The sequence below is a fragment of the Bos javanicus genome, chromosome 5 (assembly GCF_032452875.1).
Source record: "Bos javanicus breed banteng chromosome 5, ARS-OSU_banteng_1.0, whole genome shotgun sequence".
Classification (NCBI taxonomy): domain Eukaryota; kingdom Metazoa; phylum Chordata; class Mammalia; order Artiodactyla; family Bovidae; genus Bos; species Bos javanicus.
Window position 1 is genome coordinate 56,393,679 of NC_083872.1, and position 15,255 is coordinate 56,408,933.

The 15,255-nt window shown below is 45.3% G+C and overlaps 1 protein-coding gene across 2 annotated transcripts in view; it reads right to left on the bottom strand.

Annotated features, from left to right (window-relative positions):
- Positions 1-12,804, bottom strand: part of KIF5A (kinesin family member 5A) — a 29,170-nt gene extending 16,366 nt beyond the window's left edge. Inside the window, exons 1-6 of one of the 2 annotated variants that reach the window (XM_061416661.1) lie at positions 12,420-12,804; positions 1,489-1,576; positions 1,322-1,395; positions 809-913; positions 506-554; positions 11-66 (exon numbers count right to left, since the gene is read on the bottom strand). In XM_061416661.1, coding sequence (XP_061272645.1) covers positions 11-66; positions 506-554; positions 809-913; positions 1,322-1,395; positions 1,489-1,576; positions 12,420-12,548 — 501 coding nt within the window. In that variant the 5' untranslated portion in view covers positions 12,549-12,804. The remainder of the gene's footprint in view (positions 1-10; positions 67-505; positions 555-808; positions 914-1,321; positions 1,396-1,488; positions 1,577-12,419) is intronic. The other variant, XM_061416660.1, reaches the window with a different exon arrangement.
- Positions 12,805-15,255: the final 2,451 nt, after the last annotated feature.

Below are 15,255 nucleotides of genomic sequence, written 5' to 3' on the forward strand. Positions count from 1 at the left end.
CCGGTCTCACCTTGACAAATGGCACCCGGTTCTTGTCCTCATGCACAGACAGATTTGTCTTGGTCACTGAATCAAGACAATTCAGGGTGAGCAAGGCCAGCACTTCCACTCCCCCACCTACCCAACCCCTTTACCCTGCAGTCTGCTCAGATGGATGATTCTTCTGTGTTCAAAAGGGAAGAAGACTCCCCTGTGAAGCCTAAACTCCCTGCTCACTCTGAGGGCTGTTTGTCCTCCTGCAGGATTCCAGCCCCAGGGCTCCAGCTAGGCTGAGGTTGTTTGTATGTGGGCCTGGGCATCTAAGCTCATCTTCTGACCCTTTCGGTTTTTGGAAATTCTTGGTGAGTGAAGGCAAGGGCCACAAGTACAAGTGTGTTTGTCCTCGTATGCCTGCTGCATGTCTCACCAAACAGCACCTAAGCCCAAGAGGCCAAGAACACTGTGATCATTCTCTTCCTTGCCCTCCTCACCCCCGACCCACCCACTGGGATTACACACCACTCACCATCCAGAAGGTCACGGATTTTGTCCAGGTAAATCTCAAAGTAAGAAACCTGGGTTAGGAAGAAAGGAGAAGTATAAAGTGATGGGGGCCTATCTTAAATCTGATTCAGGTATCACAGGCTAATGTGATCCACTCAAATAGTGGTGGTGGGAGGGAAAGGGCAGAAGAGACTATTTTGGCAGAGAAGAACTTAGGTAACCACGGGGGAGAATAAGTTGGGGCGTGGAGGATCTCAGTGGGTTCATGCTAGATCCTCCCCTCCCAGTCCCATAAGAGGATGCCCAGTGGTCATGCCCTGATCACCTTGATATGGAACTCAAGATTCTCATCCATGGAATAGATGTGGTTGAAGATGTCTCGGGCAATTCGAGGAATGATTCCCATCAGCTGGGGGTCATGCAGCTTTCCCTGGGGAGTAAGGGTAAGGGTATTCCAAATGAGGCTGGGGCTCAGGAGGAATCAGACAGTTCAGAGGGAGGCAGACGAACACAGAGGTAATAGCTGCTAAGAAGACCATCCTGACTTAGGGGATGGTCACTACCTTTAGTGGAAGGAAGAGGGAACTGAGCAGCCCTTTGAACTGTCATTGCTGCTGCTTTTCCAGGCAAAAGAAGAAAACTGGCGTAGTGGAAAGGAAGGTGAACTGCAGCAGGCTGAAGGGAGTCCATTAAACTTCCACAATAACACTGCCCTCCCAGTGTTACACAATAACACTGTACCAGGCAGCCCTCATTCCGAGATCTCCCCACACTGAGACTCCTTGGCCTCCCATTAACACTCCCAACCTCTCTCTCCCATAAAAGTTAGAACCCTCACCTCCATAGTATGTGTCTTCCCTGAGGATGTCTGTCCATAAGCAAAAATGGTGCCATTGTAGCCAGCTAGGACATCTGGAAGAGATGGCAGAGAAAGACCACTGCTAGAGAGAAGCAGAGTAGGGAATGGGAGCTTGAAAAGGTACACTCTCAAAATACACTCATTACCTTTGACAATCTGCATGGCACAGGCATGATAAACTTGCTCCTGAGTCGTGTTTGGGGGAAATACACGGTCAAAGACATATGGCTTCCCCTGGAGTGGAAATAAAAGACGGCAGACATCAGTAGGGAGGTGTGGGGAAGAAGAAACCCCTGAAAAGGCACCTGTTCCTCAGCCTTCTGTACTCATGGACAATTATGGGGATGAAGGGAACCAAAGAGAAGCAAAGCTTAGTATTGACACCAGGATTGTACCCATGGGCTAGAACGCCACTGAGGAGTGTCACATGGCGATACTGCATGAGAGGACCCCAGCCTTGGTGTGACAAACTCACCATCCCAGATCCCCTGCCTGGGATCAAATGAGAAAAGACAACAGGACTACAGGCTGTAGAGAGTGAAGAACAACATACTGACATTAAAAATCTACCACTAAGTTATAAAAACATCTTCTTCAATAGATCCACATGTTCTGATATGAAAAGATGTTGAAGATGTATTATAAGTGGAAGATGCAAAGTTGTATAGTGTGTTGCCTACTGTGTAAATGAAACATACAAATGCTGAACTACTGAGCTGTTATGGAAATATTAACACAAGCTCTGTCTTTGTGAAAAAACATATGAAATCAGAAATACAGTTCTCCCTTTAGGGAAACAGCTTTAAGTAAAGAGAAACTGTGAAGCAAATCACTCAGACCTGCAAGTATCTTGTTCAATTCAGGTAATGTTATATATCATGTGTGCTGATAAGAATGCTAAAGATACAAAATATTTACAACCCAGGGACCCAAAGAGAATAGATTTGCTATCTGATCATATTAAAGGGAAGATCTCTGGTACAATTCAATGAGACTCTGCTTGCTTTCCATTGTGACAACTTTTCAGTCATATTTTCCCATTATTTGATATAAAGAAACTATGACATAGTTGTCAAATTATTTTGCTACAGAGTCCATCTTTATTCAACTGATAGGTTAACCTCCAAGTCTACAGACACCAGAGTTTGGGAGACATATTTTAACTAAGACAAATCATAAGCATTGGAGAAGGCTGGAGATGTGGGTCTGGGCATATCTACAATACTGCACTGACATAGGTAAACTTTTTTTCCAAAAGGAATTGTACAAAAAATATTAACAATGATTACTTCAGAAAGAGAAACTGGGAGGGAGAGGTGGCTTTCATTTTTCATTTTATCCTGGAAGGTTTACATTTTTAAACCAGGTACAAGTATTATATTTTTTATTTTTTAATGCCAAAGAGAGTGAGAAAATAGTGTATTTTTTGTTTTTCTTTTTAATTCTTCCCCAAAAGGATATTTATACTAGTAAGTATTGTCTTTAATATTTAAAAGATTTTCAAAATCTGATTTATGATAAAAGTCAACCAGGAATATTTATCTGGTCTCTCTGTGGTGAGGGATTCTGAAGTCCCAAAAACAGAATCCACAAAGAGAAAAAAGTTGTGAAAGTGCTCTCTGCAATGAAGGCAGTACTATAAACTGGTAGGGCCTTTCTGGAGGACAATTCTATTAAATATTCAAATGTCCATACTGGTAATACTCTGCCCACAGATTTCAGTGCTAGGAATTCATATTGCAACTTGCTTTAAGCACTTAATGATGTGTGTAGATGGATGTTCACTGCAGCCATTTGTATTAAAGAAAAGGAAGAAACAATTCAAACACCCATCAAGAAGATATTGGTTATACCTCCATGCTGCTGCTGCTGCTGCTGCTGCTAAGTCGCTTCAGTTGTGTCCAGCTCTGGGCAACCCCATAGACAGCAGCCCACCAGGCTCCTCCGTCCCTGGGATTCTCCAGGAAAGAGTACTGGAGTGAGTTGCCATTGCCTTCTCCAAGGCATGAAAGTGAAAAGTGAAAGTGAAGTCGCTCAGTCGTGCCCGACTCCTAGCGACCCCATGGACCGCAGCCCACCAGGCTCCTCCGCCCATGGGATTTTCCAGGCAAGAGTACTGAAGTGGGGTGCCATATACCTCCATAATCTACTCCTATTACAATGAGCAAGTTTGGTTTACACGTCCAAGATCAAATACACGAAAAAATAAAAACAATTTGTGTAACATGATTATATATTTTAAAAAAGCATAGGAATAGAATAGTCTTAGAAAAAAGATACGGAAGACTGTATATAGATCTGTTAAAAGTGATTATCACTGGAAAGCAGAATGATAGGAACTTATGCTTATGACATTTTTTCTGTGACATGTAAATATTTTACAATGACATATTGCTTTGAAATTAAAGAGAGAAAATAGTATAGGTGAGTTACAGAAAAATGTGTAATAACATGATAAGGTACACACAAAATAATTTTAAGGAAAAGGTGGTTTTTAAAATAGTGTGCCGTGTAAAATACACACACACAAAAGAGTATATGAAGGATTATTCCATTTCAGTAAAAATGTATGGTATTATATATGTATACAAGGTACGTATATACGTATGTATATGTATACATGTATATATACGTATACAAGGCATGTATATATGTATACCTTGCATAGAGAAACATGTTAACAGTGGTTATCCTCGGACAGTGGGACTTTAGGAGTTTTTTGCTATTTTTGTTCTTTTTGATTAAGATTTGAAAGTATTCTAAAATGAAAATATATAATTTTTAAAAAGGAAAATTTTTAATTTTAAAAACAAAGAGATTAATACTCTTACTATATAAAGAACTCTCATAAACTAGTAACAACAACAACAAAATTAACAGAAAAAACTAACAAAAAAATAACCAGAAATATATGGATAAGAGTTAGGTACTAACAACAGAAGAAACACATATGTTCAATAAACATAAAGATGTTTAACATTTTTGAAGGAAAAACAGTAACATCATTTTCCACCTATCAAACTGGAAAACAAAAACTTAATTGTAATACCCAGCATAGATGAGGGTTCAAGAAGGTATAATTTCTGTGAAAGAAGCACCTTCATTCTTTTCCGTTAGGACAGTATATCCATACTTTTAAGGGGCAATTCAGAAGTGTATAATCCAAAGCCTTGAATTGCACATATCCAGAGACCCAGATATTGTACTCCTAAGATTTGTACTATGGAACTATCTGTAGCAAATATTTGGCTACAAGAATGCTTATTATCAACACTGCTTATAGTAATGAGGATTTGAAAACAACAGAAACAAGTTACATTTAGGGGACTGGTTAATACAAGGAATTAATTATACTATGGCATGTACATATGTTTTATTCTTTGCTACTATTTAAAAGGATGACATAATAGAACACAAATATATCTCAAGAATGAGTTGAAAGAACTCAAACTCAAAGAGCACATACTGTATTATTCCCTTTATATAAAGTTCAAGAGTAAACAACACTTACTTGTAGTGATGAAACTCAAAGTAGCAGTTGCCTTGGGGTGATACTCACAGGAAGGGGGCAAAAGGGAGCTTTCAAGGGGCAATCAAAATGCTCTAGATCTCAACCTGGGTAGTGGTCACACAGGTGTCCAAATATATTATAAAATTCATACAGCTGTTTGCTTAAGATTTGTGCACTCACTGTAGTAAATTATACCTAAGTGCTATCATAAAGTAGAACATCACAAGATGATGTGATAATGGCCCTTAAAATATGAATTATGCACAAACTCATTGTTAATAAGAAAAAATGAATATTAGACTATATTAGCATTTTAATCTATCAAAGTGGCCAAAATAAAATAGTTTGATGATGGGACTTAATTGCTATGCCTGTCAATTAAAATGCCTTCTCTAGGGGAATTCCCTGGTGGTCCAAATGTTAGGACTCAACACTTCTACTGCAGGGGAAATGGGTTCAATCCCAGGTAAGGGAACTAAAATCCCACATGCCGCAGTGGCCTGGCCAAAAATAGTCTGATGATGCACTGCACTGGCTGGGTCCTTAAATATATTAATACATATGGTCATTCAATTGTTTGTAATAGCAAATGATTAGAACAAATCAAAATATCCATATCTATCAATAGCTGCTACTGCTGCTAAGTCGCTTCAGTCGTGTCCGAGTCTGTGCGACCCCAGAGATGGCAGCCTACCAGGCTCTTCTGTCCCTGGGATTCTCCAGGCAGGAACACTGGAGTGGGTTGACATTTCCTTCTCCAATGCATGAGAGTGAAAAGTGAAAGTGAAGTCGCTCAGTCGTGTCCGACTCTTTGCGATCCCATGGACTGCAGCCCACCAGGCTCCTCCGTCCATGGGATTTTCCAGGAAGAGTACTGGAGTGGGGTGCCATTGCCTTCTCCATCTATCAATAAAGACCTGGCTAAATAAATTATGGCATATCTCTACAACAAATAATACAGTAGTTACAAAGAATGAGATAGATACTTATGTGCTGATGTAGAAGGATCTCTAAGACTCCTCGTTAAGTAAAAAAAAAAAAAAGCAAGGTACGGAACAGTATGTATAGTATGCTATCATTTGTATAAAAAAAAGTACATGCATGTATTAAATACATATGCATTTGCTTGTAAATGCATGGCATTCTTTTCGAAGAATCTACAGGAAACTGGCTATAAGGCTGCCTTCTGAAAGGGGAACTGGGTGGCTAGGAAAGAGAAGTAGGAAGGAGACAAAATTTTCACTGTGTATCTTTTTTTATATCATTTGAATTTTGTTACATGTACATGTAAGACATTCAAAAATTAACTAAAATTTTTTTAAATAAATAAAATTATGTAAAATATTTAGTGGTGGTGAAAGTCATGGTATTTTGTTGGTGAAAAATAGGTTACAAAACAACATTAGAGTTTATGATACACTTTTATTAAAATCATTATATGTATATATGTAGGGAAAAAACTACTGGAAACAAATACATCAAATTGTTAACAATATTTTGGAGGGGGCAGATTTTCAGTGAGTTTTAATTTCTTCTTTGTGCTTTTCTTTGTTTTCAACTTTGTCAACAACCCTGGGTTGGGAAGATTCCTGGAGAAGGGATATGCTACCCACTCCAGTATTCTTGGGCTTCCCTGGTGGCTCAGTTGGTAAAGAACCCAGTGTGGGAGACCTGGGTTCAATCCCTGGGTTGGGACAATCTCCTGAAGGAGGGCATGGTAACCCACTCCAGGATTCTTGCCTGGAGAATCCCCATGGACAGAGGAGCCTGGCAGGCTGCAGTCCACGGGGTTGCAAAGAGTCGGACATGACTAAGCGACTAAGGACAGCACAGTGCTGTAACCAGATTATGTTTACTACTATTAAAGAAAAATCTACCTTGATTCTTTTTTTTAAGGTTGACTGAGTTTATGAATTATTCATAGGACTTTTATAAATTTTTCACCATTTTAAAACCATTTTTATCTATACAGTTCATCATTATACTTTATTACAAAGAATAAAATTCTTATTACATAGAATAAAATCATACAGTGTTTCAATAAACAGACTTAAAGTGGCCTTAATGCTTTTCCTTCTCAGTGGTGATATCTTTTTAAAAATTTTGTTTTATTTTATTCTTTAACTGAACCTTGATTCTTGAATTGTAATCTAACTCAATATTTCTCCCATCCAGCTGCCAGGAAACATAAACAAACAAAACACGTCCATCTCAGCCAGTGACTTTCACCTCTTCTCCATCAGTGATGTCTATCCGTGCTTACTAAAGCCAGGCATGCAGCCAAAGGGGATTAAATATAACTCCTAAGGCAACCTCACTCTCTCCTTCTTCCTTTCTGGGAACCTGGGGATCAATGCTCTAACACTCCCAGTTGCAGGATTCCAGGGGCTTCCCTGGTGGCTCAGATGGTAAAGAATCTGTCCACAATGCAGGAGACCTGGGTTCAATCCCTGGGTTGGGAAGATCCCCTGAAGAAGGTAAATGGCTACCCACTCCAGTATTCTTGCCTGGAGAATTCCACGGACAGAGGAGCTTGGTGGTCTACCGTCCACAGGATCACAAAGAGTCAGACACAACTGAGTGACTAACACTTTCACTACAGAGGGTGCTGTGGGCTCTTTAAAAGGGAGGGCGCTCTCCAAGTGCTGAAGGCAATTACTGCCTGAGGAACTCATTTTCCTGAGCCTAGGCAGGGAGAGATCAGAGAGAGAGGACGGGTGGCATTCTTGGAACCACGAGGATAAAAAATATCCAAGAGCTAAAAGTGGATGCACTTAGTAATCTCATGAGCAGAGAAAGCCATGTTTACAATTCTAGGGTTTCTGGGAAGGCCTGCTACCATCTTCCTACACTTGGTTGGGTCCTTAAGTTTCAAACCTAGTTCATTTCTTCTTCCTAAGATTTTTATATCTGTTAAAGTATGACGTCCTTTAACGTTCTATTTATTACCGGATGAATTTGTTCTGTCAGATCTTTTTAAAAAATAACTAGACCAGCGGTTTCCCACTTTTTTTGCTTCTAGACTACTCACTTGGGAAACGTCACCATTATTTACATCTCTCATGACACATAAGTATTCTGAGTCAGACTGTAGTATGTTGTGGGGGATTTCTTATCAGAATCTGGGGAAGTGTATGTACAGTTAGCAAAAGCCATTTCTGATGCCCCCTCCCAGGACTTTGGCCAGGCCACTCCACAGCCTGGACCACCATGTAAACCAAGAGTTTCCTGAAGACAGAGGTTCCCCTCTCAATCCCCAACATCAAACACAGTCCCTGGCCCTCAGGAGGCTCTTCATTAATATATCTGTTGAAGAAACACAGATATTGATGGAAGAAGAGAGCAAGAAGATCCTAGGGACCTGAATCTTTGGATGAAACAACCTGTAAGAGGGGAAAATGTTAACCGCTTCCCAGTTGTGTCAAAGGCGAGCTGGTGGGGAGACAGCCCATCTAAAATAAAAATAACATCTAACTCTGGTTGGGAGTTTATGATGTGCCTGTCACTATACATTATCTCATTTAATGCTCACAGCAATCCTAGGAGGTAGGTACTATTATTATTATTATATTTCATAGATGTGAAAACTGAAGTTCAAAGAGGTAGGGTAGTGGTAGAAGAAGTTTTCAAACTCAAGCACTCTGATTCCAGACCCACACTGTCGAAGTGATCCCAAAACTGATGTGCCAACACTGCGTCAGAGCTTTATCACGGTTTCCCTTCCCCTCCTCCCTCCATATGGGCGTTTCTCCAAATACTTCTGGACAGAACTAAAGTCCTTCATCACCTTCTTTTTGCAACCTCAACCCCTTTTTCAGAAGAATGCAGTTCTCCCATCCATCCTCTCCAAGGAGGTACTAATCCATGACTTCGATTCCATGGATGGAGAGGCCTGGTAGGCTGCAGTCCATGGGGTCTCTAAGAGTCAGATACGACTGAGCGACCTCACTTTCACTTTTCACTTTCATGCACTGGAGAAGGAAATGGCAACACACTCCAGTGTTCTTGCCTGGAGAATCCCAGGGACGGGGGAGCCTGGTGGGCTGCCGTCTATGGGGTCACACAGAGTCGGATACGACTGAAGTGACTTAGCAGCAGCAGCAGAAGACTTGTAAGTTAGAAACACTCAGGGAGACCGTCCACCTTTGAGGAATGCCTCTGAGACCCACTCTCTCTCCCCCAACAGCAGTGTAAATCGCCCCTCCAGAGGGCTTCTCTTCAGTCCCACAACCCCGGACTCTGTGTTCTCCTCTGACCCACTCCAAGCTTCCTCGTCTCCTGTCCAATTGTGTCTCCCAGCACTTTCTGGTGTTTTCCACAAAGGGTGCTGACTAAAGCTAATGGAAAGGTCTAAGATCAGGGGTCCAGAGATAACCAACCTTTTCAACCTTCATTAAAGCACTTGGTAGAGACTGAACTTGAGAGCACCAGGACTGATTTCCATAGTGACACCCCTGGGGATTGTTGCCATGGCAATGCTGGAGCGATACTGGCCACAGTGAACATCACCTCCCCTCTCTGTTTTCCTTGACGAGACTCCCCCAAGGCTAAGGGAGAACTGCTCCTCTCTGTCAGACATCAAAAGAATCCTGGGCCACCTCAAACAATAGTGACTCTGCTCCAATAATCCTGCAGGCCCCAACCTGGCTTTTCCAAATGAGGTACTTGGTGGTCCTGCTTTGTTGCCTCCTTAAGAATCCACCTAGCCATCAGGAAATCTAAGGGAGATAGAATATGGTTGATACTTGAATGAGGGAGGGAGCGAAGGGAAGTGGAGCAGGGGCGGGAGGCAGAGAGGCTATGGGTTTCCCTACTGCCATTCTCCTGTGTCTGGTATAGATGCACAGCTCACCCTCTGCCCACCAAGACAGGCAGAGAGACACATAAATGGGTACACTTAAAAAGTCACAGTGGATTCCCAGTGACCCAAAGAGCAAGACAAGGTACATAGCACACACAGACAGTGACCCAGACACCCTTCCACTATGACTCAGGCCATTAATGTGGGCTAAGCCCCATCCCCCAGATTCCAGGGAGAAGTCATGGGGTGGGAGAGGGATGAGGCTCACAGAGCTGTCTTCCCAGCTTATTCTCCTACATTCTGCCAAGCAGAAAAAGGCCATGAACATTAGGGACTCTGTAGCCCAGAGCTAGCCGCAGTGCAGAGAGAAGAGCCATCACAGGAGGAGCAGGGGGCTGGGCTTGGAGAGAGAGAATAGCCTCTCCCACCTTCAGCCTTCCCAGACATCCTGAAGCAGCTTCCTCCATTAACTCCTCAGATAGTTCCCACACACAGGCCCCAAAGAGAGCTAGAGGAAGAGAAAGGAAGGAGGCTGGGGGATTTCCTTCCCTTTGTTGGGACCCTCAAGGTGCTCCTCACAATCACTTCACTTATGACCCTCATCCTGCTGAACGAGGAATGAATAGAAAGCCTGGGAAGGCAAGCACCAAGGATGCTGCCTGAGACAAAATGGCCCCCCATAAGCACTTATCTTGGCATGAGACACTGACAGGAAGGGCTAGGGCAAGGCAAGACACAGAGCGAGACAAAGGTTCAGCCCTGCAAATATCAGGCAAAATAGATAAAGAAGGAACAGCTGTGGAGTAAGATAAAATCTGAATTGGCAGGGGGCCCTGGGCCTCTCTTTATCTCTCCTCCCTCCCACCTCCACCAGGTCTCTCCTATTTAGCTGAGAATGAGACGGATAAACACAACTCCTTCTCCCAACATTGCCCCATGCCCTGCGCCCACCATGCCAGGATGGATGCCCCAGAGAGCCTAAGGGAGTTGGTTCAGATAAACCTAAACACCCTAGAGCAAGGAAGTTAGGCTTAAAAGTGGAAGCCTTTTGTGGGTTTCTTCCTCCATAACCACCTTGGTCCTATTTCTCAGCCTTTCTGTCTCAGGGGGCCCTCAAGCTCTAACTCCTGTGGCTAACACCCACTGTCCAGACTATTCAGAAAGGAGGCCCTGAGGGTTGATCCAGGCATTATTTCAGCCTGGCCAGACTGATCAGACTGCAAGGTCTAAGGTTCCCAAGACAAAGAGAGACAGGGGCCCTCCCTATGTGGCAAACATACATACATAAGCACGGACACACGGTGAAGGCACCCATTGAGTCCACAATGGAGGTGAGAGAGACTGGTGACAGGCTAGAGCCCTTGGGGACAGACCATGTCAGCAAGTCTCTTCCTAAGGCATGTTTACTCAAAGTCCCGTTCTCACTGACTCCAAAGACCCAGGCTCCCTCCTCTTCTTTCCTTCATTCCTTCAACAAGCAAGCCCTGTGCCAAGCACTATGGATCAAAGATACATAAGAAGTGCCCCTGACCTTGAGGATGGCCCTTATATGGGCTCTTCCCTTCTTGAACTGGCTACAGTGTCCTAGCCCAGCACCCCTCAAGTCCTACTCCCTACTGGACTCAACCCCAAATCCTTTCACCCCATAGCCTGACAGTCCCAACCAGCCTAGGAAAGGAGGGGAGGTGAGGAATTCCCTAGGAATCCCTTGGGGGCAACCACAGCTAAAAGTCCAGAACCGAAATCTGTGGAGGTAATGTGATACAGAAGGAAAGATGTGAGCTTTGGAGTGACAGATTTAGGTTCAGATCCATGAATTAACAGTGTGACCTTGAGAAAGTCATTCGACTTCTTTGGGTCTCAATTTCCTCATCTATAAAGTGGAAATATTAATACCTTCTTCAGAGTGTTGTTTTGAAGATCAAATGATATATGTAGAGTAAAAAGCACAGTAAATACTAGTTCTCCTTCTTAATAGTCTCTTCCAGGGGTAGGGGCTGTCGAGACTAGGTAGAGGAGGTGGCTTGCTACTTTGAATTGGATCATCAAGAGAAAGGATGAATAAGCAACTGCTTGATAGGATCTCAGGGTTTGGTTATTTTTGTTAGGGTGAGTTGAGGGGTCTGAAATCCTCTTCCTACCATGCCTGGGAGGAAAAGGCAGACATTTCTTTAGGACCTAGAAGATCCCCCTCCCCAAACTGGGTGTGGCACCAATGTATTTCCTTCTCTGAAAACCCTTCACCAAACCTGTGCCCTCCCCCCAAGTCCAGGCTGTAACTACTTCTGGGGATGATGGAGGCCTTGACCCCAGAGTCCACCCTCACTTGTACCTCGCAGAGACCCTGGACAACCCGCCTCCCACCTAGCCAGTCCACTAGTCTTCCTCCTCCCTTCCTGGGAGGTGAGGGGTAGAGATTCTGAGCCAATAACAAAGGGAAGATGCGCCTTCCCTAGGGAACAGGGAAAACGTCAGAAAAACACGGGACTGGCTCTAGGGGTGGGGACGCTGCAGAGAGCAGCAAAGGGGAATCCGGCCCCCGGATCGCGGGATAGTAGCCCCCTCCCACTCTGCCGAGACTCGGCCGCCGGCCTGGCCAGGCCACACCCAGCCATCCTGATGCAGGGAGAGGAGGGGCTGCGGCTAAAAGGATGGAGGAGGATGAGAGACGGGGAGAGGGAGCTGAGACAGGCTGGGGGCTGAGGCTCGGCGGGGGTAAAAGATCCTGCCCCCTTTCCGAAATTCCCTCCAGGGGCGGCACTCACCCCAATAACGACGCTGTCGTCCCCTTGGAAAATGGGAATGAACTTGTCCCCCCGCAGAATCTCGGCCTGATTTAGGGGCCGAAATCGGCAGAGCACCTTGATGCTACATTCGTTGTTGGTCTCGGTCATGGTGGTCGCCGGCGTGGGGCTGGGGCACTTCGGCTGCAGAGGTCGCGTGTGCTCCGGGAGGAGAGGGGCTCAGCTGAGGCTCAGGCGGAAGACAGGTGCTCTGTCTCTGAGGGTTCAGAAAGCTGAGGCGGGCGCCCGGGCAAAGGCTGGGGAGCAGGGCCGAGGCGCGCTTCCTCTCTCCTGCGGCACCGGGATGCGGGCGACCTGGGCGTCTGGTCCTCTCTCGGCGCTCTGCCTCTCCGCCCCTCGCGCTGCAGCGCCGCGCTGCGGGCCTGGGCGGGGCGGCGACGGAGGAGCGGGGCGGGGCTTCCGTGGCTGGGGGCTGCCACCCCACGGCGCCCACCGACGGACGGTGGCACCTCTGCTCTCTTCTTGCCTCCTCTCCCGACTCCTGACGCTCGGAGACTAACGTGTCCTCACCCCTTCCCCACCCAAGTCACTCACTAGGTCCCACCCTCACAATCCTGACCCGTCTGTCCCTCCCTCGGATTCCAACCCCCTGGAAGGGCTAAGGGATCTGAGGTGGGCCTGTCTCCCCGTCGGAGGCAGAGTCAACAGCGCTCGCACCTCCTTTATTCCAGGGCATCCTTCACCTCTATCACAGTCCTCTCTCCAGATTGGCAGCACACGTCTCCTCCTCTCTTTCCCCACAACCCTCTCAAAAATCCTCAGCTCACTGAAACCTTCAGGGGCAGCTACTTGTACCTCTATGGAGGTGGGTGTCCAGGGTCCATTTTTCAAAGAGGAGTGTCAAGGGAAGTCTGGTTCTTTCCTTCCCCTCCTACATCCAAAAGGACTCTATTCTCTCCCCAACATAGATACCAGGTCCCCACTAGGTCTCTATTTTGGCCTGACTCTTGGCGACCCCAAGGACTGTAGCCTGCCAGGTTCCTCTGTCCATGGGGATTCTCCAAGCAAGAATACTGAAGTGTGTTGCCATTTCCTTCTCCCTAGCATTTTCCCCACCCAGGGATCGAACCTGGGTCTCCTGCATTGCCAGGCAGATTCTTTACCAACTGAGCTACCGGGGTCCTATTTTGGTCTATCAGAATTCAAAAGCAGGTAATTCTCATTTTTGCCTCATAGTTTGGGGCTGGGATGGTAGTGGCCCAGAGGAACTTATGCAAGAGGGAGGAAGTCATAAAGCAGTGACGGAGGAGAAATGATGGTGGTGGGTAAGACCAGAGGGGCTTGAAGAAAGGACTTCTAGAGCTGACATCTGCATTTGGGCTTCAGGCAGGTTTAGGCACCTATGTGAGTATGTTTCCTGTCGCAGTACTCTGTTGAACAGTCCCAACACTCCAGCCCCTTTCTCAGGCCTTTCTTCTGTTTCTCCCCCTTCTCTGGCAAAAAAAGAGAGAGAGAGAGAGCCAAGTCTAGAAATTCCATGTCCTTCCTCCCCTCCGGTCAGATTCCTGCTGCAGCCCCTGGACAGAACCACCTAGAAGCTGGCGGGATTGATTTTTCTCCACGTCACAGGGCCTCTGCTGGCCAACAGAGTTAGACTGCAGGAGTTGAGACTCTAGGCCGGGGGAGGAGCAGGGTGATGGGAGAAGAAGGAAGGAGGGAGGGAGGTTCTGCCTAGCAATTGTCTGGTAAGTGTCTAGGTCACTTGAGGCAAGGAGGAGAGAATGATGGCCTGCCAAACAAGACCTAACCACTCAGAACACAGCTAAAGGGGTTTCCGAGTTGGACATATACCCCTAACCCACCTTGAATCTTAAGGAAATTGAAGGAAAGGGGTTCACCATAAGAAACTAGATGGCAAGGCAGTAGCACTGTGGAGAGAAAGGCTTGGGGAGGAGCCAGGAGAGTACACATTGAATGACAATGAGTTCTAAACTCAGGAAAACAGGCATCTCTCCAGTCACTTGGTCTGGCACTATTTCTAATTGTTGCAGCATCCTGCAAGCTCAGGAAATATCCCAACCTTAGGCCCCCAGGGGCTCCAGGATGACATCCTTAGTGAAGGGGTTTCAAAATACTAGTCAATGCAGGGTCACTGGTCAGACAAAAGTTTACTGTGCATGGATCCCTCCCAGCAAAAAAAACACTACACAATGTGAATGTGGTAGGTTTTTCATAAAGCTGGATTTGTTGTTTCAAAGGAATATCTTTTATTCTGAGAGTACTGTATGTCCTTCTGTACTTTTCTACTAAGTAATGATGGTAATAGTAGAGAATAGATTTGGCAAATACTTACTTGGCAAAATAAAAAAGTAGCAATACTATGCCTATCCTCAAAAAGGTTTGATATTGTTTTAATTGTTTAAACTGTGAAATTCAAAAGTCTGAAAACCATTCAGTTCAGTTCAGTCGCCCAGTCGTGTCCAACTCTTTGCAACCCCATGAATCGCAGCACACCAAGCCTCCCTGTCCATCACCAACTCCTGGAGTACACTCAGACTCACATCCATCGAGTCAGTGATGCCATCCAGCCATCTCATCCTCTGTCATCCCCTTCTCCTCCTGCCCCCAATCCCTCCCAGCATCAGAGTCTTTTCCAATGAGTCAACTCTTCGCATGAGGTGGCCAAAGTACTGGAGTTTCAGCTTTAGCATCATTCCTTCCAAAGAAATCCCAGGGCTGATCTCCTTCAGAATTAGTGAAGGGATTAAGAGCACAGAGGGTGCTACCAAGCATTTATTTATTAACTTGTGGTAGAATTGCCAGATTCAAAAACAGGATGCCTGGTTAAATTTGAATT